The 23,029-nt window shown below is 34.1% G+C and overlaps 2 protein-coding genes across 4 annotated transcripts in view; one reads left to right on the plus strand and one right to left on the minus strand.

Moving 5' to 3' along the window:
* Positions 1–23,029, minus strand: part of LOC129803897 (calcium uniporter protein, mitochondrial) — a 178,787-nt gene that overhangs the window by 96,986 nt on the left and 58,772 nt on the right. The gene's annotated exons all lie outside the window — the stretch shown is intronic.
* LOC129803874 (protein javelin) lies at positions 5,029–22,444 on the plus strand. Of its 3 annotated transcripts, none has more exons than XM_055850701.1 (7): positions 5,029–5,184; positions 11,187–11,413; positions 11,492–11,696; positions 11,760–14,133; positions 15,354–15,959; positions 16,082–16,295; positions 20,868–22,444. In XM_055850701.1, exons 4-7 carry the CDS (start codon positions 13,564–13,566, stop codon positions 21,935–21,937), a joined length of 2,460 nt encoding a protein of 819 aa, XP_055706676.1. In that variant the 5' UTR covers positions 5,029–5,184; positions 11,187–11,413; positions 11,492–11,696; positions 11,760–13,563; the 3' UTR covers positions 21,938–22,444. The 3 variants fall into 3 exon arrangements, with proteins under 3 accessions (XP_055706676.1, XP_055706675.1, XP_055706674.1); XM_055850700.1 differs by lacking the exon at positions 5,029–5,184 and having other exon boundaries at positions 11,191–11,413; positions 15,354–15,477; positions 15,541–15,959; XM_055850699.1 differs by lacking the exon at positions 5,029–5,184 and having other exon boundaries at positions 11,191–11,413; positions 15,354–15,950.

The following is a 23,029-nucleotide window of genomic DNA, read 5'->3' on the forward strand; positions in this document are numbered from 1 at the left end:
AATATTGTCCTATTTTCCAAAAAATTGGTACTTTAGAACTAAAAAAAAATAGCGGAAGAAAAGCACGGAAAACAATATAAAAACCTGCATGCCTAACTCTAAAATTGTGGGTACTGGACAAATTTCAAGCATGCATAATTTTAATAAAAATCTTTTAGAGCTATAAAATACCATACAAACAACTGTGCCAAATATTTTTCAATTCAATACAGGGGGTCCCGGAATAGTACATATCGGGATTGCGCAAATACAATTATGTAATTTTGCCTACCATTGGGAACTAATTTGTGAACTCATTTTCCAAATACCCCTAAATGTATGCAAATTTTATTGAGTCGATAAATTTAAAATGCGTTTCTTATGGACAGAAAGGGCTGAAAATAGCCCAAGAAAATGACGTCATCAATAATTTGCATATATTACGGCGTTTCTGTAACTTATTCGAAACAAATCCCCTACGGGTATGCAAATTTTCTGTATGTATAAATACATTTTGCACGATTTTTTTCGATCCCGAAATTATGTATATTCCCGAGACCCCCTGTATGTACATTAAACAAAAGGAAACATTTGTAATACCATTATAGTTTGCATTAATTTTGTAAAATGGCCATTAAAATGAGCTGTGTTAAATTTCCCCACATCTATCTTAGGCTTATTGTGTTTCCTATATTATAAGCTGGAATATGTCTCAGCTAATTACTTTCAAAAATTTATCCCGGATTATACGTGACAACATTTTTCAAAGAGTTTGAGTTACAATAGATTGAACTATGTCAAATAATTTGAAAAACACATAAGCTAAAAAAAAACAATGTTCAGATTCTTTAGCAAAGACATCTACCATGCTGGACCACTTGAAATATTACACTTTCTAGCCACAAAAGAACCATAATTTAGATATATTCAAGTCACACTTTCAATGATACTTGTTCCATTTCTCATCTATTTTATGAAAATATAATTTTAGGTGGTTTTGTGTTCTTTCACTTCCCACAGACAAATAAAAAACTGTGCTAACGAAAATGCTCCCATTGTACCGTGCCAAAAAAAAATAAAAGATGATGAATTAGTGAGCAAAAAGCTAGCAAGAGTGAAAGGGATAAAAAGTAAATTCATTTCAATTTCATTGAAAAATTCCCTTGGAAATGAAACATAAAGAGAGAAATAACTGAATTTTATGCTGTCTATGCGTAAATATTCCGCCAAATGGACGTGACGCGGTGATTGACAAACCGTGACCGATAGACAATGACTGTCCATCTACTTATTGCCACCAAAAGAGCCCTCCCCCTCTTTTACTTTTTATAATTTTTTTTTTTTCAAACTAACTCGTCTGCATGCATTTATATAGTTGAAATGGAAGTGTAGGGGGAGGCTTTTTTTGTCAAACAATAATATAAAACGCATTGGATATTTCACTTCCTCACCTCTGCTGGGTAACTTCCTGTAAACCAAAGAAGAGTCTTTGACTCCGGTGAATCACCCATACAAAAAGTAAATATTTATGGAGACACAATTGAGCATTGTAATTACCATTTGTCTTTCAACCGTGCCACTATCGTGTTCTTTCTGGCTTATTTATCATTCCAAAAGATGTTTTGTAGTATCGTAAAACTGAAGTGTGATGATGAGTGGGATGAAATTAGTTTGTGGAGATTGTTTATTAATTAGACATTGTGAAACGTGCTCTTATCACAAAAGGCAGTTTGTTTGTCTTGTCAATGTTATACCTTTCGCTTTACTCATCCGGAAATCATCATAGTGCTTTCGTCGAATCTAGAAATTACTTTTAGTGACATCTTACGGTATAAACACGTTAACATAGAAGTTAGTCATTAAAAAACATAGGTAATCATTATGACTCATAATTTATAACAGATGACATAAGGCTTATGAGACAGAATAAAAATACTACTTTATCAAACCCAAGTTTTGGTATTTTCTATTTTATTAGGAGAAAATGGGATAGTTTCACACATCTCTTCATTTATTTTCTCAAGATTGATTTATCAAACGCTAATGAACCTTATGCAAATTAAGTTAAGGTAGTTCGTCTTGAGTAATGGCTATTTAAAATTGAATAGATCATTTTTGATATAAATTGATTAATTTAATGTTTTATATTACTAAAAGTCATGTGTGAAACTGCCCCATGGTTGATAGTTTTTAAGTCAGAAAGTGACCACCAGTAAGTTCGGGGTCCGACCAGCCGGATGTAATACCGTAGATGCGGCTGACTTGGGCCTCCGGGTGTGATTTTTCTCCCTGCTCTTCCTAAGCTTTTCTTTAATTCTAGCACTTAACTCTTTCATCTCTTTTGGGACTCTGAGTACCCAAAGCAGCATATGAATATTCAGTGAAAAACAGTGTTTTTTAATTATTCAGAACTGAAAAAAATTCAATTCTTTTGGATGATTACAAACTATAAGGATGTCCAAATGTAAGATATTTTTTGTAGGACCTCAATTAATTCCTGAGCTTAGATATTTTTGATTAAAAAATTGTGAAATTGGTTTGCACCATATGCTGCAGTTCGGAAAGAGTTAAAGAATACCACCCTTGAGCACTAGAATTAAGGAAAACCTTACGAACAAGAGGGACAAAGTCACTCGCCTTTACGATACGCAATACCTCCGGTTTTGGAAAGGGACATCTTCATTTTTTTTCAATTGGAAGACTTTAGATTCTAAAATTTTTGAAAAACTGTGTTTAAACATTTTTTTGTTTATTCCGAAAACGTATTACGATAAATAGTGTTACTTTATTTTTATAGTGTAGAGTAGAGATCATTGAACAGGTCCCCATTCTCGAGATACTCCATTTTGAAATTTGAATTTCGAATAAGTTTTTAATCTGGCCATAGGACTATTTTCGGAAAATATCCGAAAATTCTTAGGTACTTCATGCATTTTCATTATTTTCGTAAATTCGTAAAGAATCTTAGGTATAATAAATTTATCTCAGATTTTAATATTTGCTTTTGCACAAAATTTACAATGAAAAAACACACGTTTCCTTAAGTTTGATTTAGGCTAATCAATGGCTTTATTTTCTTTCTAAAAATATCTCGGATAAGCAAATGACACATTTGACAAAATGTCATAGGCAATCGAAAATTCAAACTGATAAATAAATAAAAAAAACACTAAATAAAACAAAGTTTAAAATAAATTGCTTCGTTGTTGTGTGAGGAACTTAAGGCTGCCATTATTTGACACTTATGACATTTCGAAATTCAAGCAAGAAGTCGCATGATCTTCCTTGCGAACAAAACAATAAAGATCATATTATTGAAATGGAACATTTGATTCCATTTCTCTCAGGAACTAAGCCAGTAAATAGCAGAAGCGACGAATTTTTGAATTCACAATCTCAGAATTTGAAAATATAACAATAAATCACACCTATCGTAATCAGCCTTGTTGGTACATTTTTAGACCATCTTTGATGCTGAAAATGAACAACCGAACTTTCGGAAACTTTTGCTTTTTTATATATTTTGAAAAATGTGCAAAAATACGGGTTTCAAGATTATATCGAAATCTGTTTTGTCGTTTTCGTTTATTTTAGATTGATATTGTAGTGCTACTTTAAAAGATCAATTTAAAAAAATCTTTAACTATTTCCTTAGTTTTCGGGATACTCGAAAGCGAAATCGAATTTTCAAAAATTTTCCAGGTTTTCTAAACTTTACTGCACGAACTCCATAGAGAGAGTAGTATAGTCCCTTCATTTTGATTTATATATATTTTTCGACTCCTTACCCCCCAAGGGATCGTAATTAGTAAAATTTTGAAAATGTGAAGTTTAGAGTTTTTTAACGGCTGTTTGTCCGTCTGCAGGTCTGTGTGTCCAGCCGTTCCCACTCCTAGAGACCAAACGGTTAGAGATAGAGACTTGGAACTTTTGGGAGACCCCTCACCCCTCCGCCGCAAACCATATTTTTTTGTTTTGTAATGTTCGAAAACGTTTCGTGCGATTTTTTTTTCATTTTTGGATATGTTTTAGGAGTTGTCCAGGCGATTATTTCAGCCTAATACGAATATACCGTTGAATCACTCCTACTGAGAGAAATCCGAAAAACTTAAAATGACATTCCGGAAATGTTAATTTTACCCTGCACTATTGATCCGAAATCGGTGTAAATATTATGCTTTTTGGTGTATTATGGGTTAAAGTTAACCTTTTTCATGTTAATTTTACACTTAAAAAGGTGTAAAATTAACATTAAAAAAATGTTGATATATTTTTACACCTAAAGTGTTAAAGTTAAGAGGAAAAAAAAGTTAATCGCATCCCCTTTTTTTCTCAGTGTAATAACAGTTTTTCAAGGTCAAAAGTTAAAAAGGCAATAGATAGTATATTTCTCAATCGAATGGTATCATATTTAGGCTCTTTGGAAAGGTCTTGAAAGTTCCAATGAAACTGAAATGGTTCCAATCAATTCTGAATCGGCAATGAACCGGTTTATAACGGATAACTAATTCTTATCCGAAATTTAATGATATTACTCCTAAACTATTTAGGCGATTTTTTGAGTGATTCAGTATGTTCAATATATCGGTTGTGCACCGGTATATGATGGGAAAGTACTTTTGAGGCATAGCTTTAAAGTCACGAGTTCGAGCATTCCGCAAAGCTGGGACGTTTGCCACCCCTTTTTTCTATACTTTCCAAATCCCTAAGTCAGTGAGTTTTGTAATGCTATAACGAGTTCTATGTCAATGAATCTCCACTCTTGTGCTTTCCTCAACTGAGGAAATCATTGGCATTTGGCATGAACTGTTTGCAAATGTGTAATAACACTATTATAGACCTTTTTGTTTCTCATAAATGATCATTGGCGTGAATTTTACACAGAAAATCATCATCCCACAGTCAACCAACTCAACAACTATTTAAGAAACAAAATAAAAAAAGAGCCATGGAGAAAAAAAAATCTTTTTACATGTTGCATGCGACGAGAATGAAATTCCCCTCCCATCAATTAAGTCAGTGGCGCATGCGGTTAGTCGCGGTTTGGCAGCCAACGGGAATGGATTAATAAAAATTTTCCCGCACTGATTTTTCCACACGAAAAGCCCAATATTTGTGATTAGTAACATTTTATCAATCGCCCAACGAATATTTTGTGTCAATTTAATGAGAATTTTTGTGCAAGTTTTAATAACGTTAAAAAAGGTATAATAGAGAAATTATCCAAAAAAGTAAATAATTTGTTTTCTGTGAATATTTCACTTGTTGATTGTGAAACACGTTGATTTTTTCTTCTAAGTATAATTATATAGTTTTTTTTTGCAATAAGAAAAATAACCTCCAACTGAACATTAATCGTTGTTGTGGAGAATTATTATGTAAGGCTATATCAAATTGTATTTTTAGAATGTTCTAAGATGACTTTGCGGTTATTCTTCTCCAGTATCACGTGACAAACATTGGAGAAATGATTCTATCTTGAGATTGAAAACAAAAATTGCTAGTGACGTGAAGTAAATTACTAAGAAAACAATTTGTGATTGTTGTGATTGTCTAATCAAGAGATTTACCGCTGTGCTTAATCTTCATTTGGGTTTGTGATAATTACTACAACTCTGCCGAATAATTGAAATCATTCATTCAGTTGTGTTCAGTTATCCATAAAGGATATTAGATGTTATGTACTTCCTGAACTTGTGATACTGTTTACAATACTTTTGGCTTTCCAAACATTTTAGCTATAATCCGTAAGATCATCAATCACTCCCCAAAACGGATGCTCAATCTCATTCCACCCTTTTAACATTCTTGCAAAAAAAAAATTCTAAATAGATTGTCACGCAGTTCAGCACGAAAAATTAACAAGTTTGTGAAACTCCTTAAGTATCAACACAAATATATCGTCTGACGGTAAATTTTCACTTAAGAAATATAATTTATCATATCATCATATTTGCTCAAGTGATTTGTAGTGATGATAAATAAGATGATGAAAAAGACCCAGATACTCTCCATGACACTCTAGAAATTTTCCATTTTACCCAATTGACACTGTTTCATGTGGAAAGATGTTAAGAAAAAACGTAGAGAAAAGAACAGTGAAAATTACATTATTTAAGCCATGTGATGTGTGTGTCTCCTCCTGACAAAAGTGGCGACAGACAATAGAATATTTAAAATATTGCAACATATTTTATATAGTATCCACTTTTATGCTATTTTACTACAAAAGATCTTTTTCGTGATTTCTATTGGATATGCAATCATTGACCGTGAAGCACGCTTTTTGTGAATCAAACTCCAAGCTTTTGCATGTAATATTCTTGAGACTTAATTTCTGCTTTAAATCCATAAAAAAAGTCCCTACATTGATGCCATTGGATCCGATTTATAAATTGAGTGCGACCAATAAAATTACTGCAAATAAGATATTTATCTCTAATAAAATATTTTTCTAAAGAAAAATGTTACAAATATTTGCAACAATTTATTCCAAAGCTATTTATTTACCTTTGAAGAATGTATCATTTTGCTTTTGCATAAAATCCTCACAGGTACAAACTTTTTTGCGAGATGAGAAAAAGACTACATTTGAAGTAAAAGCGTAGATACATGGTAAAAATGATGCAAATATTTAAAGTTTATTGAAGCAAATTATAAGACGATAGGCACGAGAGGAATCACTTGAATGCATTAAAAATCAATATCTTTAACATAAATTTTCTATCTCCCGCGCTCAACATTTTTCTCCCCACATGACTAAATTCCTATCCGGTAAATTAATTTAGAATGCAACTGAGCATTTCATGTAATTTCTCTTACTTTTTTTCTACCACCTTTTCTCACATCGCCAATTACCGTGATCTTGAGCTTTATTGAATCAATAAATCACTGTACAAGTCCAGAGTATTTCATCGGAAGAAAGTAGGGCAGGGAGTTTCTAATAGAGTTGATAAAGGGCTAGTTTTCTTTTCTTCAGAAAAGGATTTTAAGTTGAGATTCTCAGTTTCTAAATACAAAAGTATAGGGGAATACTTTGTAGCTTCGTACAGCAAATTAAGTCAAGATTTTTTTTTCAAGATTTTTTACCGAATACCACACGAGCCGAATCAATTAAACCACTATGTCAAGAAAATCCCTTACTTATCAGGCTCCTTACCTTATAAAATTCCTGGAAATCCTTGGATTTTCCTCCACAGGAAAATAAAAATTTAGTGGTACTTTTACAAGTCTGTTCCGGTTGGCTCAGCTATGTACAAAATTTGTCCACCTACGTACGCCTCATTTTCACCGCAAACAGTACACCCCGATACAAAAATTTTCACATCAGTATTTAAATGGAAAAATCGTCTACTTGGGCACGCTATAAGAAGTTATAAATGAGAAGTTATAACCAAAATTTCAAGTTGTCAAATATTTCCAAGATCAAGATTTTATATACCGACGCGATAATTTTGTAGAACTTAAAATGCCTCAGCTAAGAACCAATATTTCAAGATTTTCCACACATAACGAGACGTAATTTCTTGAAAAGCATCTCAACTTCCCTGCAGAATATGTTGATATGTCGCTACAAAATTAGCATAAAACCGTACTAAATACGTATGAAGCGAAATAATCATCAATATAGAAAGTGTAAAGAAAATTTATTGATCAGTGAAATCGTTATACGAAACGTCATTCTTTTGCAGGGGCTCTAAGAGTATTGTATCTTTTTACATACACAGTAAAAAATAAGTACCACTATAATAGTAGGTAATTTTTGACATCTCTATTATAGTGGTAATTTTGGGAAAAGTGTATTTTTTAAAACGTGTAATCTTCAGCGTGTAATTTCTTTTTGCGTGTAATTTCCAGCATGTAATGTTTTTCGTGTGTAATTTGCAGAATGTAATTTCTAAATTTGTGTAAAAAGGAACGTGTAAACTTAAAAAACATGTAATTTCTAGCGTGTAATTTTATTTATTCGCAATTTTTTCACATTTTTTGAAGTTTTTTATTGCATTGCCGCCAGAGATTCCTCCACGTCCAGCATCAAATTGCCTCGTTGATTTAGAAGAAGGATGTGATTTTGGTGACAGATCTGTAAATTAGAAAAAAAAACAATCAGTTTTTCAATCAAACTTTCACTCGACCTTGGGAGGATCACTGAGCGATGGATTTAAGACTCTTTAAGAGCACAGGGGGCCCCACGAGGTAGAAACACTGAGGGAAATCGTCTATTCCGGGAATAGAATGTGGAATTATGACATGTTTTAACAAGTTTAATACCCGTTCAAATATATGCAGATTTTCACACTGTATTTCTTAAAGATTGGACTGAAGGACTGATGATCACAAGGGGTGGTTATTGTGGGGGCCACCACTGCCCTTTGGACAAGATTCCGAGGCAAAATATGCGCAGATAGAATGCAACTCAAAGTGACACCACGTAAATTTCAACACTGGATTTTTTTACAATCACTCACATAAAACATTAAAAAATACACACTAGCAGTAGTATTCCACTTTTTTCTTGAGGGATTTGGTCTTTTTCGCAAAATTAGAGGCTATAAAACTAAAAAAACTAAAGAAAATACTCACCGAGGTGGATGCTTCCAGCAGCTGTCAAACTATGATGGCGATTTTACACGTTTTTGAGTACACGCACCAAATTTTACACGCTGCAGGATATTTACCACTATTTAAGTGACACTGTTCCACTTGAATAGTGGTAAAAATTACATGTTTCAATTACACGCTGAAAATTTTTACACAAATTATTTTTTACACAAAATTTACCATTTTAATAGTGGTAAAAATCAAAATTTACAATTTTTTTAGTGGTAATTTGGAAATTACACGTTATTTTTTTTACATGATTTTTTACTGTGTAGGTCTTAGAATATGCACTATTTCGTTTAAATTGGAGGATCAAATGCCGTAATTTTAATACTATTATCCTTTTTGAACACTCAATTACAAAATTATTATTCATTTAGAGTAAATTCTATGTGAAACTCTGCAAGTTGTTAGTATCTTGAAAATTCCAAGCACCTCTGAAAGCTCCTTTAAATGTATTTCAAGAAAACTAGAAATTTGATGTCTTTAAATCCTAAAATATTGGTTCCCGAATTGAAAATCCCGAAATTCACACAGTTTATGTCTTAAATTTGAAGATTCTAAGACATTTGACAGATTTGACACCTTGATTTTGATTTTTCGATTTCAGAATAACAAAATCTTGAAATTTTCTTGATCTTGATCTCAGAATTGAGGTCATTATTTAATACAAGAATTAAATAAGATAATAAAACTCGTATAATTCAAATTTCTTCAAATTTTAAAATTTTGTAGTACTAACGGCGTTATCACACTTGAACATTAAAATTTTAATGTGATTCACATTAATTGTCGCTTGTGAGCGTCCAAATATGTTATTTGTGTCTTTGAGTCACTTAATATTTGGGGTTTTACTATTTATTGATAAAGAAGTGGACTTGGCCTGCAAAAATGAGTTTAAATTTACCTAAAGCATAAATATTTTTCACATTAAAAAATTAAAGAGAAAATCGCTTTAATTTTTCGCATTAATGCTATAAATCAATTTATATAAAATTTTGCGGGCCAAGTCTACCTTTTCATCAACAAATGGATCAAATTTTGAATATAAAATGATTCAAACACACAAATTATACATTTGGACTCTCACCAGCGACAATTAATGTGAATCATATTAAAATTTTAATGTGCAAGTGTGATAACACAGTAATCGTAGTTATTAACCTCAATTCGAAGACCAAGAAATACAAGACCCACATCCACAAGATATGGCAGTAAAAAATTAAATTAAATAAATATGAAATCCAGAAATATTAATAAGTTGCCTTCAGAATTCAGAAATAAACTTTATGAATTTTGAAAATTTTTCAAGTTTAAAATTATTTTCACTTTGAATATTGAAAAAACTATTTTCTTTGAAGTTGGACCAATTAACACAACTTTAATTATTTTACACAGTAAAAAAATTGTGTAGGTAAATATAAACTTGTCGTGTAATATTACAAGCATTGCGGTTAGAAATCGAAAAATTACTAGCATATTTATAATATGTTACTGGTATGATGTTATACAGTTTCTGTTTGTGTAAAAAAAAATGTGTAATTCGCCTTTTCAGGCAAAACGGTCAAAATTTGAGTGCAGTACTCATTATACTACTATAAAAGTTGTAAAATCCTAATAGTTCTCACAATTCCAACCTTCAGAATTTATTCTAAAAACATTTCTTAATTTCTTGAAAACTTCATCAGTCGTAGTTTTGCAAAATTGTGTAATATGAAAAATTACGTTAATTAAAAAATAGCAATTATGCAATTTGGCGATTGATAACACAAATAAAAAGTGTTCGACCTTCATAAGTAAAGATTCCGTGATCAATTCCCAGTGCAGTCGCTAATATTGATGAACAAAAATTTTCACAATTTACACTCAACCTATTCATAAATTTGACCATACACAAAATATTATACACAACTTGAACTCAATACACAAGTCTCACAGCCATAGTGCTCGTGCTAAAATAACTAACCACAATGCTTGTAAAACTTTTCATAGTGTGTTACGTATAAACAAATAATGCGAAAGACCACTTTTAGTGTATACTGTATAGCATTTAAATCACGTGTTGAATATTTTCAGACTGTCACTGAATTTTTAAGTATTTAGAATGTTAAATTTAGTTCTGACTGGCTATTAATTTTTTAACATCAACGGTTTATTACTCAATGAACCAAAATATTTTAGTATCAGATGTTTCGTATAAGCAAACATTATTCCAAAACAAACTCTTTCATGGAATGGGGCAAAAATTGAGCAATTTTGAATTGAAATACTTTTGAAAAAGGGCATTTTCTTCAATTTTTAAATCGAACTAGACCTTACCATGATAAAAAGAAATTGTGGAGCTGAATTACATTATGTTAATGCTCAATTTCATTTAAAATGAGAAGAATAAAGTTCTATTTTACAGAAGCCCCAATTCAAAGGTATCCTACTTCCCTCTAACCCAGAATATGTTATTCTCTCTGAATGCAAACAGAGACAGAGATTACATTCTGCACTGAACGAATTTTGTGTATACTCCACGGAGGAAATAAATTAAACAAACTTGAGATAAGGTAAATGGCGCTATCTGATGAAGCTTTTTGTTCTTATATTCTTTACTTTAGAATCGGAGAGGGGCACTTTAATTACGTGGATCGAGTCAGATTGCGAGAACCTCATAGTTTTAGTGGACCAGGCAGAGGATCCGGGTGGAGGCAGAGATCATTCTCTAGCATCGATTTGTCCACAAGTAGTGGTCGTTCCCGTGACTACAACGGCGGTTTTTACGATTTGTACACACGCGTAGATACTGGTCGTGATTACGAGGATTTCTATGCTGTCAATCACAAAGGTATGGTTCAATAAACAATAAAATACAGAAAGGAAATTTAATATAAAATCAAATTGGTCACTGGGTGGAATTTTGCAGCAAGGAAAGGTGATTCAATTTACGATCACGTAGATCCGCTTTTCAATTCTGGCGGCGTTGAGGCGTGCAGTCTGAGACGAACACGAAGTTTAGCTGTAATCAGGGAGGAAACATTCAATGATTTGCAAATAAGTGGCGTACGAACGAGACGTTCACAATTAATACCACGAGCCAAACTTGTGGATAGGAATTTCTTTCAAGAGAGGTAAAAAAATCAAATCCATTTATCTTGCCAGTAACTTTATGCCAAATGTCTAATTTTCAACAGGTATAAGGCAAAAAAGGACGAAGACGACGCGGCAAGTGCAAGAACACATACATCCCAGGAATCTGATGAATTTTATGCAAATCTAAAGCGTCTGGACACATCAACACAGCCCACATCAAGTACATGGCAGAATGAGAAGAGTGATTTAGATAGTTTAGATTCAAGCTACTTTAAAAATTCTTCCCATCAAGCATCCCTCGAACTCAATCGAGATCAATTAGAGGGCAAGCTTCTCGAGGCTGAAATTGATATTCACTGTTCAGAACCAAGAATACTTGCCGATACAACAACTTCAAATTCCGATAGTGTCGAACACTGTCCTGTGGAAATTGGAGACAAGAGTAACCTACCAGAAATTCAACTCTTGGACGAAATCCTTCAAACTGAAGATCAAAAAATTGCATCACAAAATAACACCCTTAAGTGGCTTAAAGCAAACGAACGTGAACAAGGAGAAGAATTCCAAAACGAATCAGTTCCAGAGGAGAGATCAAAACTCATTATTGAACTCAATAGTGACACTACAAAATTCCGAGACGATCTCAAGAGTGTAGTATCTTACGATTCCATCTATTTATCATCAGAAACTAGTGATAGGCAAACAGTGATTAATGAGAGTTTATGTGATCCCCTTCCAGAGGTAACCATATCTTCAGGAGATGGTACAATTCACATTACAGTAGATGATTATGATGAAGTTCTGAGTAGGAGTCAATACGTTGATCCACGAATAGCTGATGACTTGGACACACTCTACAGTCAAGTGAACAAGTCAAAACCTAAAATTGTTGGTATCGAACCTAAAAATTCTGTTACGAACCTGACAACATTCTCTGATATCTCCAATCGTGGTACACTCGAAAGGTTAACATTGCTTACAACAAATCGTCTTCTGAACGACAACAAAGCTAACAGGGATATTCAGGGTAAACTCGTTGAGAACCACTATTGCAGTTTACCGGATATCAATATTGGAAAGTGTCTTCGTGCATCTGAGCGAATTGATGCTAAATTGAGGCTGTCGTGTGATATTGAAGAAGAAAAGACTATTTACGACTCAATATCGCATTTCGGAAGGGCACACAAACGACTCCGTCAACGTGAAAACTGCGAAGTTGTAGTACTCAATCCAATTTCAATTGAAGAACAACCGAGAGAAGCACCTAGTATTGAAGTTGAAACCCCAATAAAGCAAATTGAAGATTCGGATTCTACCACTGAATACCTCAGTCAATTAGGCTTAGACGGTGAAAACCAGCAAAATTCATTGGATACCTTTTCAGCAGCATCGGATCAGGAGTGTTCAATAGGGCTAAGTCAGCAAACAGCTTATGCTGTGAACATTGGTGGGAAGAAGGTGATTGTTGACGAAGTAGATAAATTGCATCTACAGGAAGCCGAAGAACGATTACTCAGTCGAAATAGTGTTAAACGCTCCAACAGTTTACGAGACAGTGAAGTCCTCAAGGGCAGTATCGAAGAGCGAAATTCCGAGATAAAAATTTTCATAACAGACACAAGTGGGGAGACAAAGGACGAAGGTGGAAATTGCTGTAATTTCACTCCACATCCCAATCCACCATCACCACTTAAGGAACTCCCTGAAGAGACCACCCCCTGTGCCGAGGAAGAAGTTGATTGCAAAACACAAGACAATATATCAGAACAGTCAGAGGAGGAAGTTTTCAATGCACGTCCCATAAAAGTAGTTGATGAGGTGAAGTCATTGAATGATAAGAGTTGTCAGAGTGTCAAGGAGGATTGTCTAAAGTCAAAAGTACTCAACGGAAAGCGCCAAGTGGAAATGCCTCGTCCGCAGATTCTGCATATTGTGGAATCAACCAAGAAAACAAAACCAACGGTGTCTTTCAATCTGCAGCCACCTAAAGTGGATCCACCACCACCTCCACCCCCTGAACCCAATCCCGATGAAATTCAACAGGAATTTCACGACAAAGTCGACTCAATTCGTTGCTATTGGTCCAAATTGGCGACATCCAGTGATGGGGAAGATACACTACCCGACAGTGACACACGAACCAAAGATGAAAATCACAATTCTAATGAAGTGCCTCAACTGACGTCAGTTGAGAACATTGTAAAGACGATTGAGGGTGATGTTGGTGATAAGAAGGTATTCAATTCGGGCAAATTCAATGGGGAGAAGAGTTTCTGTCCCACTGTAGAAATCATTGAGCTGGACGGCAAGACACAAACGGCCGTAGTTAAGGCCAAAAGTGCTGACAATGATTTTGATCATGTACGATATAAAGTCATGAAATCGGACACTTTTCAGAAGAATCTCCTAACACAGTCACGTCGTGAGGCACAATTTGACGGATTGATGCAATATCTTCAAGATTATAGTTTTCAGGTAAATGCACAACATACAGCTTATATTCTCCTATTTGGCATTTCACACAACATTTTAATTTTAATTCAAATTTCATTGACCTCAGTTAAAACCTTTACAATTAATTTATCAAGCTCCAAACTGGCTAAATTAGCGTGAAACGATACACCATAAGGGGGCAATATATAAAGCATGCAAATTATTTCCGACATCTTTTTATAGAGCTAATAAAAAATACTGTAAAATTCAAATGGTGAAAATTATATAAAGTCATGAAAATTTTGAAAAGTTAAAGTTTGATACTTCGAAATGCTAATTTATTCATTGTAGCAGTTTTTGTAAGTGAACCAGAGCCTTATAAAAGGTAATTTTATAACTTTTTGGGAAATCTCGAGACATATCGTATGATTCTTCCTGATTTCAAGCAGGCAATTTTTTAAATACACAAAAATGACCTTGAATTATCCCTTTTAACGGGTTTCAAGGTCAAACTTCAAACAGCTCTAAGAAGGGTATCCCTTAACCAATTACGGAAAGTAAGCCCCTTGACAGACCTGAGGATTAGGCGAGAGACGGCTTAGGGTAATTTATATTCGAAATAATGGTTAGACTTCATTTCCATCATTTTCCACTAAGTCGTCTCTCGGCTTAAATCGTAAGTGTGTCTAGGGCATAAAGATTCGTTGAAAAGGTCTATGAATTCTCCAAATAATATGAAGTATTTATAAATTAGTAATGAATCAACAATGAATTTATAATTAATTTTCATCTGAAATTGTATTGCTTTTACACAATTTTGGGAAAACCTTGAGATGTCTTATAAATGGAATTTTCTTAATCAATTTAAGTGCACACTGCACATTTAATTTATTTATTTATATCTTTAAAAAAAAATTAACACAAATAGTTTCTTTATACTAAAATCTATGCCCTACGGTTCCGATTCGACCGATTCTCTATTACTTTATCATGGAAACTTGACATCCTTTTTAGCTTTAACCTCAGAGGAGTACTATTAGATCTATTTTCAGATATATCTTCCCCTTTTGAATCATCCTGAATTATCTATTTGCTTTGTTTCTGTAAATAGCACAAAGGATAATACGCACCCCAAAAACAATGAAACCAAAATATGTGAAATACCAATTGGAGAGCTGTTGTTGCCAATTTTAAATAGAGGAGTTTGTTGCTACTATTGCCAAAGTGTGTTATAACAGCGCGATTGTTGTGTAATTATTCAGTTTAATCTGCAGGAATTGCTGGCGAACAATAATGTGGTGATTATTGAGCCCGTACGTACGAAAATTGAGAAAATCAGTGATAAACCAGTGAAACATCATCGTCCGGCATGTCGGATAACAGGAGGTGCGGGCAAGGCAAATGAAAAGGGTAAAAATGGACTCAAGAGACATTTCTTTTATCACCCAGTTAGGGTAAACAAGGAATTGATTGATGAGGAATTGCCAACTCCCGACACGGTCAGAAATGTACGAAAGCTCTTTGAGGGTACATTGCGTATGCGTAAGGATCATCCAAATGGTGGTCACAAGGCAACACCCTCGGCTGCAATTGGTGCAAAGCACACAGATTGTCTGAGGAAGAAAACTCTGAGGTATTTAGCTATTGACACATCATACGACGATGGTTCTGGCACCATTAGGAAATGGGACTCTGCTAGTCTTTCAAGTGGCATCTCCAGTGGCGATCTCAGCTCACCGTGTGAATGTACAGCCACCACCGACCACACCGACACCCTCTTCACTACCGATGGTCACAAAGTGATCCACTATTCCAGCGAAGAGAACCTCTGCGATGATGAACTTTGTGATACACACTACGTAAGTCAGGTATAAAGTTATCAAGTATCTCTTATAAACTTAAGCTTCTTTTCTTTCTCAACCAATTTGTAAATAGTAACAGAATCATAACTTAAATATCTTTCCACATTCTCTCATCTCCTATTCTGCAGGATGTTCTTGAGAAGATCCGCGAACGCGGCTCATCTGTCACATACTACGGAGGACGAGTTGTGGACAAGAAGTCAAACATCAGTCCAATGACTAAGGCTATTATGCAGGAAATTCGAGGAACACAAATTAAATGTGGTGCATGTCAACCACATAATTGTCCCCAGACGGAAGAGCTAACAGCCAAATTTCAAAGATCCGACAACAATTATCTCGGTGAGTCTTCCCACAAGAGAGTCAATTAATCAATTAAAGGAACAACCCTTGCTTTGTCCGCAGACCATTAGAGATGTGAAAGATGGGAGATTATAAACCAATGACATATTAGGAAAGGGAAGCTTTATTATAGGGGAACATATACAATAAAGCTCCTCTATAAGACAATTTAAAGACACTACATACATGACATCTTAAGAGGGTCACAAGTCATAAGTCACAATGCCTGTGTATGGAAAGACGTTCAATATAAGTAGCTTACAAATATGTACATAAACACAAAGAATTTAGTCAAAGATCGTATCTTATAACCCTTAATCCCTTCAAAATGAGTCATCAAATTTACCAATATTTTTACATTATAATTACAATTACACAAAATGCATTGCATCATTAGAATACTTTGGCATATACGACATTTATACAAATATTCAAAATCTTTTACAAAATTCCTTTCTATATACGAATATAGATAACGTACAGCAAAATGCAGATTTGATGACCCATTTTGATGAATTTACCATCAGTGTGGTGACAACTTAAAGCAGCTTAAAGACAACAAAATTACATATTCCCAAAATTCACCAAAATCTTTAATCATCACTGTAAGTTTAATCCTTATAAAAAATTTATAGATTGACTCTTATAGAACAACATAAATAACCTATATTACACATATGTATACATATTTTAAAGTCAGAATCATACTAACCGTCAATGTTTAATTGGTTTCTGAAAATTCATGAATATCGATCACGTTAGGTAAATTTCTAATTAATAAACTTGTATGCTAGATATTACAATAAAAGAAAAACAAAGGCACACATTTAGAATCTCCACTTAAGGAGGGAAACGGAAACCCAGGGGTCGTAAAACCAACAAACATCTGTACGTCATTTTTGTCCATACTTCATAAATAAAAAATTTTGGTAAAATATAGTCCCTTAAACTTGCTTTGCTAAAAATTGATAACTCAATAAACATTTCTGGTCAAAAATTGGACAAAACGTCGAAAACTGAGGACTAGAAATGGACGAAAACTGGACACACACGGGGCAGATTGTCGAAAATGGGGAATAATCTGTCGACATCACTTTCGACAATATTTCGAAATTTTTTTCCCCAAATATTTTCCAATATCTGTCCCGTAATATATTGGGTCAGATATTGCGTCACAGGCCATTCAGTTGTAGGACCAATTCAAACCTAAGTTCGCACAATATTGCTTCATTATTGGTTTTTCGGTTTTGCTCTATTGGCCAAATACGACAGCTGTCGTCCGAAGAGCTTCTTCAAACCCAAAATATCATTAGGATGATTAACAAACAGTATATGATATCTTTGTGATTTTAGCTAACTCCTTTTATTTTACTCTGGGGTTGTTCAAATATCTTTAATTTTTTCACGTTTTCTGAAAGATTGACACCTGTTTGATATCTAGATTAGGGTAAAGTGATATAATTTGGAATTAGTGTTACAAGTTGGACAATTCATCGGTAGAAGTTGGACATGGGTTTTTTCTTGATAAATACAGTACAAAATTTGTTTTTAAGCACAAGGAACCAAATTATAAAACTAAAGCATTAAAAATATACAAATAAAAATGAAGTACTACATTTATCAAGACAAAAAGCCTTGTCTAAATTGTACCATTGTCCAACTTGTACCACTGTCCAACTTGTACCACTTTACCCTACTCAGCGCCAATTTTGCTTGTAGTACCAGAACGCAACTCCGAAAGTCAAATCTAAATAGTTTTCTTATTTAAATAATAGTGTTTGATCAAATAGATGTGATTTTATAAAGAAATCACACATAGACAGGGAACTCCGAATTTTCCATTAAAAAAAAAACACCTTGGTTAGTTAATTTTGACAGCTGTAACTTGAAAACCAAAATGGTCTGATTGCTGTCAAATTTTAACAAAAGTCATTTTATAGATAACTGATTCGAGATACATTCGAGATTTTTTTGGTAGTGGCGTGTCTGTGTCATCCTACGGATTTATTGAATGCCCTGTTACTGCTTCAAATGACAGCAGAAATGCCATTTACCATACGAATTAGGTGTGATTCCTTCTAATCACACCTATTGTAACCTTTCGACTTTCTCAAAATGCTCAGATCGTACCGAAATTTAAAGGGTAGGGTAAGTGTGTTAAATTCCGGCCAGCTTGCAATTTCAGCCACCTTTTTTGTTCCTCGAATTTCCATGAATTTTTAGTTTTTACATACTCTAGAGATTATACAATGAAAAAGAATAACAAAAAATGTAGCTTCGACAAACGACATGACGTGAAAAAGACATTGGAAGAATTCCTGAAGGGCAAGAAACTATGAGAATGAAGGTGGCCGAAATAGAGCACCAAAGCTATGTCTACATTTTTATTCATTTTAAAATGTATTAAGAATAATTTTGGAGTAAATAAAGACGATAAACTGTCTACAAGGTTCTAAGCAACACTCCTTAAAAAGAAGTAATAAAAAAATCAATTTTTATTAAAAATATTACATTTCAAACTTAAGACTTTGGCGCTTGCATGCAATTATGCCGAAATTTGGCACACTTACCCTATATGTTTTGAACATCCCTGATACCGAAAATCATAAGCCGGCAATTTCGGGTTCGGTCGGCTGTCCGGCAGTCCCTAGTACGCAATATCTCTGGTTTGGAATGAGATATCGCGTATGTTTTCGCGGATATTCGTGGACCGCGAATTTTCCGCGGATATTTGTGAGCAATGAATATTTTCGCGGTTTCTCGCGAGTCGCTGACAGAGGCTCTATCTCTCATAGTTTCCGAGATAATCGACTTTAAATATTTTCAGACACTTTTATGCATTTCTCATCCGATTTTCCTCATTAATAACGATAATAAGTTACATACAGTTTAAGAATTATTAAACGCAATTTGCATTATTTATTTATAAATATCGTTCGAGTTTGCCACAATCCAAATTTGCAATAAAGGAATCGCACCTCTATAAGTTGATCTAGGCTTATCACTGGTTTTTTTTATAAACTACCTATACTTTATTGAACTTTTTGGAGAGTTCTCAATTTTACTATATACCACTTTATATAATTTGAGTAAATGAGCAGAACCGATATTTATTTGTTGTGCTGTCTACCTATTTCCGAAATTACTGCAGAATTTACAAAGTAGAAAATTAAATTCATAAGCACCTGGATTGGACAATGAAACTTTTATTAAAATAACCCAGTTTATAAAATTTTAATATGTTTTGAGATAATCATGTGAACCAGTTTAATTCTGGTTTACGAGAAAAAAATCATAAACCATGGTGATTGAAAACCTACAGAGTAGCCAAAACTTAATTACGTCAAGCATACCGCGAATTTTATTTTACCATATTTTCTTGCAAAAATCACGATACCGCCCGTATTATAACAGGATGCCTAAAAAGTACTCCGGTGGACAAACTCTACCCCTTAGCAGGAATTGCTCCACAACGGGTGAGGAGTCAAATCATCTCCAGAAGAGAGATATCCAAGGTTCTGTCTGAACCGAAGCATCTTCTCTATGGTCACAAAAAACCAAGAACAAGGTTGAAGTCTCGCAGGAGCTTTTTACACTCTGTCAAACCACTTGACCAATTTCCGGAGGAGACTAGACTTAATCTGTGGAAGGAGATCCTTTCATCAGATTTTGTCGAACTAAGGAAAGACCTTCCTCCTGGTGGTGACCAAGGATGAAAGACATGGAAATCTCTCAATCGTTTGAGAAGCGACGTAGGGCGCTCGAGAGACAACCAGGGGCCTGTTGACATTTCATTTTTCCATACGTTTTTTGCATAGACACACTGAAGACTATTGGCAAGTTTTTTCCTAAAGAGAATTGACTAATCAGTCTGATATATTTCGAAATCGTGCATTAAAAACTATCTAAAAATACATATTTCATAATGTTCGCCGAAATAAAACAAGAACTAGGAGCAAATTTGTTTAAGTCGCGGTACAATATCTGCAAATTTTTTACAAGGAAAAATGAAAAATAGCTTCACTTTTTATTAGGCTTGATGGACTCCTGGAGACAACAGACGGCGATGGGGATTCTCCGAATGTGACATCATATATGTGACTGTGGGGTAATCCAAACCACCCCACACTTGTGTGTTTGTCCGTTGTACCCTGCCTCATTAAATGTTTGCAAAATGCATATTTCAATGAAGTTATGAAGTTTTGCTACTCTTATCGTCAAATTCAGTATTTTCGTGCCATTTAATTCATATTATCTCATGCTAGCCGAAAGTTATTAGAACATACTCTGTGTTACACTGTACAATATATAGTAGAGTGGCATTAATTCAAGATTCTCTTGCCAACTATAAATCCAAATTATTAAACATAAATGCGCATTAATTGTGAAATTTCTATATAAATTTGTTCTAAACTTTTTATAATTAACAATTGAAGAATAATTGTTTTTATTGCATTTTTTTATAGAATTCTATATTCGTTTCTTTTCTCAAGGATTGACTCCTTAGTGTTTCTTTTTGTTAGGACAATTTTAAATGTGGTACTTAATATTTCTCCTTTTTTCTATCGTCAGGTGTTAAATTCAAACTGGTAAAGTCAAACAGCTGTAGTAGTCGCCTTGAATTAGTGGGTACCGGAAAACTCAATTCAAATCCACCAAAAGCGAAGTTATCGATGGATCAAGAACGATTGCAGGAGAATGGTGAAGAATCATCGGACATTGCTGAGGGTGAGCAGTCTGTGAGGACGATAGTTGAACGTCTAGAAACAGGAGCCATTCACCAAAAGCCCGTACCACGAATAATTGAATCTAAGTGCATTGAAAAAATTGGCAGTGACGATGGAAAAATCATAGCCCCAAGTGAAGCTACAACAATGACCATCAACAATCAATTGACAGAGGGTGGCAAAACGGGTGACCATCGTCTTGGACCTGTTGAACTCATCACTCAAGTCACCGTGAATAATCACATAAGCTTCTGTAGTCCTTCAGCTTCCATCTCAAGTAACCAGCATACAACACAGTCAGCTACACCATCTAGAGAAACGACAAAGACCACAAAAGTCTGTCGCAATAAGAATGTGGATTTAGCTTTTACCATGAGTAGTAGCAGCACCCAGAAAAGTCATCCAACACCAAAGCCAACAAAAGACAAGGAGAATCATGCCAAAAAAGCTTCTCAATCTCTCGAAAATTTAGTCAATGGACGCAATGAGCAGACTTTTCGGGACATCAAGGGTACACCCAGTGAATTCAGCAAGGCCAAGATAACCTATCGCCAGCAGAAATCCCATTCAATTGACAATGATTCAACATCCCAATCCAATGGGCAAGTTGTCATGCGAAGATTTTCCGATCACATCCTCTACGACACCAACAAAAAAGACAGTGTTGATGCCCAGAATCAACCTCAAGAATTAAATTCCGCACAACCTACACAATCACTGGGAAATCTCCAGCAATCCCCAACCCAGCATAAAATGGTGAAATGGGGTACACTGAATAAATTTGATGAGAAGAACTACGTCACAAATGATGTTAAATTGAAGCAAAAGAAAAAGTACGATGAAATGGAATTTGAGGAATTCGAAGTACTAGACTCCAATGGTGAATGTTACGACAGTCTTAACAGTTGCAAATGAGCAATAAAAAAAAGCTCTTCATTTTTTCCCTACCATGCTCCTACGCATAAAAAAACCAACTCGTGCCCGCATATCCTTCATCATTTCTCATTAGCATCAATCACGTCACATTATCCTTCATTCTTTTTCATCTAAAGTTATAAAAAATAAATTAAATTTAAGAAATTGTATGAACTCTTCTCAAGAACAATTTAGAAATGATTAATATTGGGAGGAAAAGAATTAATCAAAACGAAATGTATCAGTATTTCTATCTCTAAATTTAACCCTTATCATCCCCTGTTTTCCCCAAATACTCCTTTTACCTTAATTATCATTTAAAAAAAAAAGAAACAAAATCACATTAGAATATTGCATAAAAATATTTCGGTTGTGGTTCATTGTTCTCCTCATCTTTCCATTCAAGATTAAATATGCAATATACCAATTTAATCTCTTATTCCTTGTCCAAAAAAATTATGTATATTATTGTATTTCTCAAATAAGGATTAATAAATTTTACCAAAACAATTAATTTTGTCTAGAATTCATTATCTCCGAAAACAGTACCCAAATTTGTCAATCGTTTCCAATCACAAAACAATTAATTTGCAAATTGTACAGAATTTCCTCCTACAAATTACTCCCATCAATTTCCTCATCGAACGAAATATATACTTCACTGAATGTTTGGAGAAATCTTTCTGCAGATTCATAAAGAAAAGGCATTTTCTGAGAAAATCAATATGAATTACATAATTTCAGAATGAACGAAAATGTTTCGCTTCAGTCAACACATCATTTCATACACGTTCCATGTATATTGAAATGAAAAGAAAAACCAGATATACTTTCATATTAAAGATGAAGAATAAAAATGGAAATTGGTGAAATGAATTTTTTTTCCCTTTGAATTCTCTAGAGCAGATAAAATACATCAGATAGAGTGATAAAGTGCAGAGCTTTTTAATTGCTTCCAGGAGCTTTTGAGCAGGTATTACAGGATCTTTGTTTCAGTCATAAATCAGGTGGGTAGGGCATTCAAACAATATGGTTTTTAATTGGTTTTTGCACTCAAGAGAGTTCAACCTCAGTGGTAATCATTATTAGTGC

The sequence above is a fragment of the Phlebotomus papatasi genome, chromosome 2 (assembly GCF_024763615.1).
Source record: "Phlebotomus papatasi isolate M1 chromosome 2, Ppap_2.1, whole genome shotgun sequence".
Taxonomy (NCBI): domain Eukaryota; kingdom Metazoa; phylum Arthropoda; class Insecta; order Diptera; family Psychodidae; genus Phlebotomus; species Phlebotomus papatasi.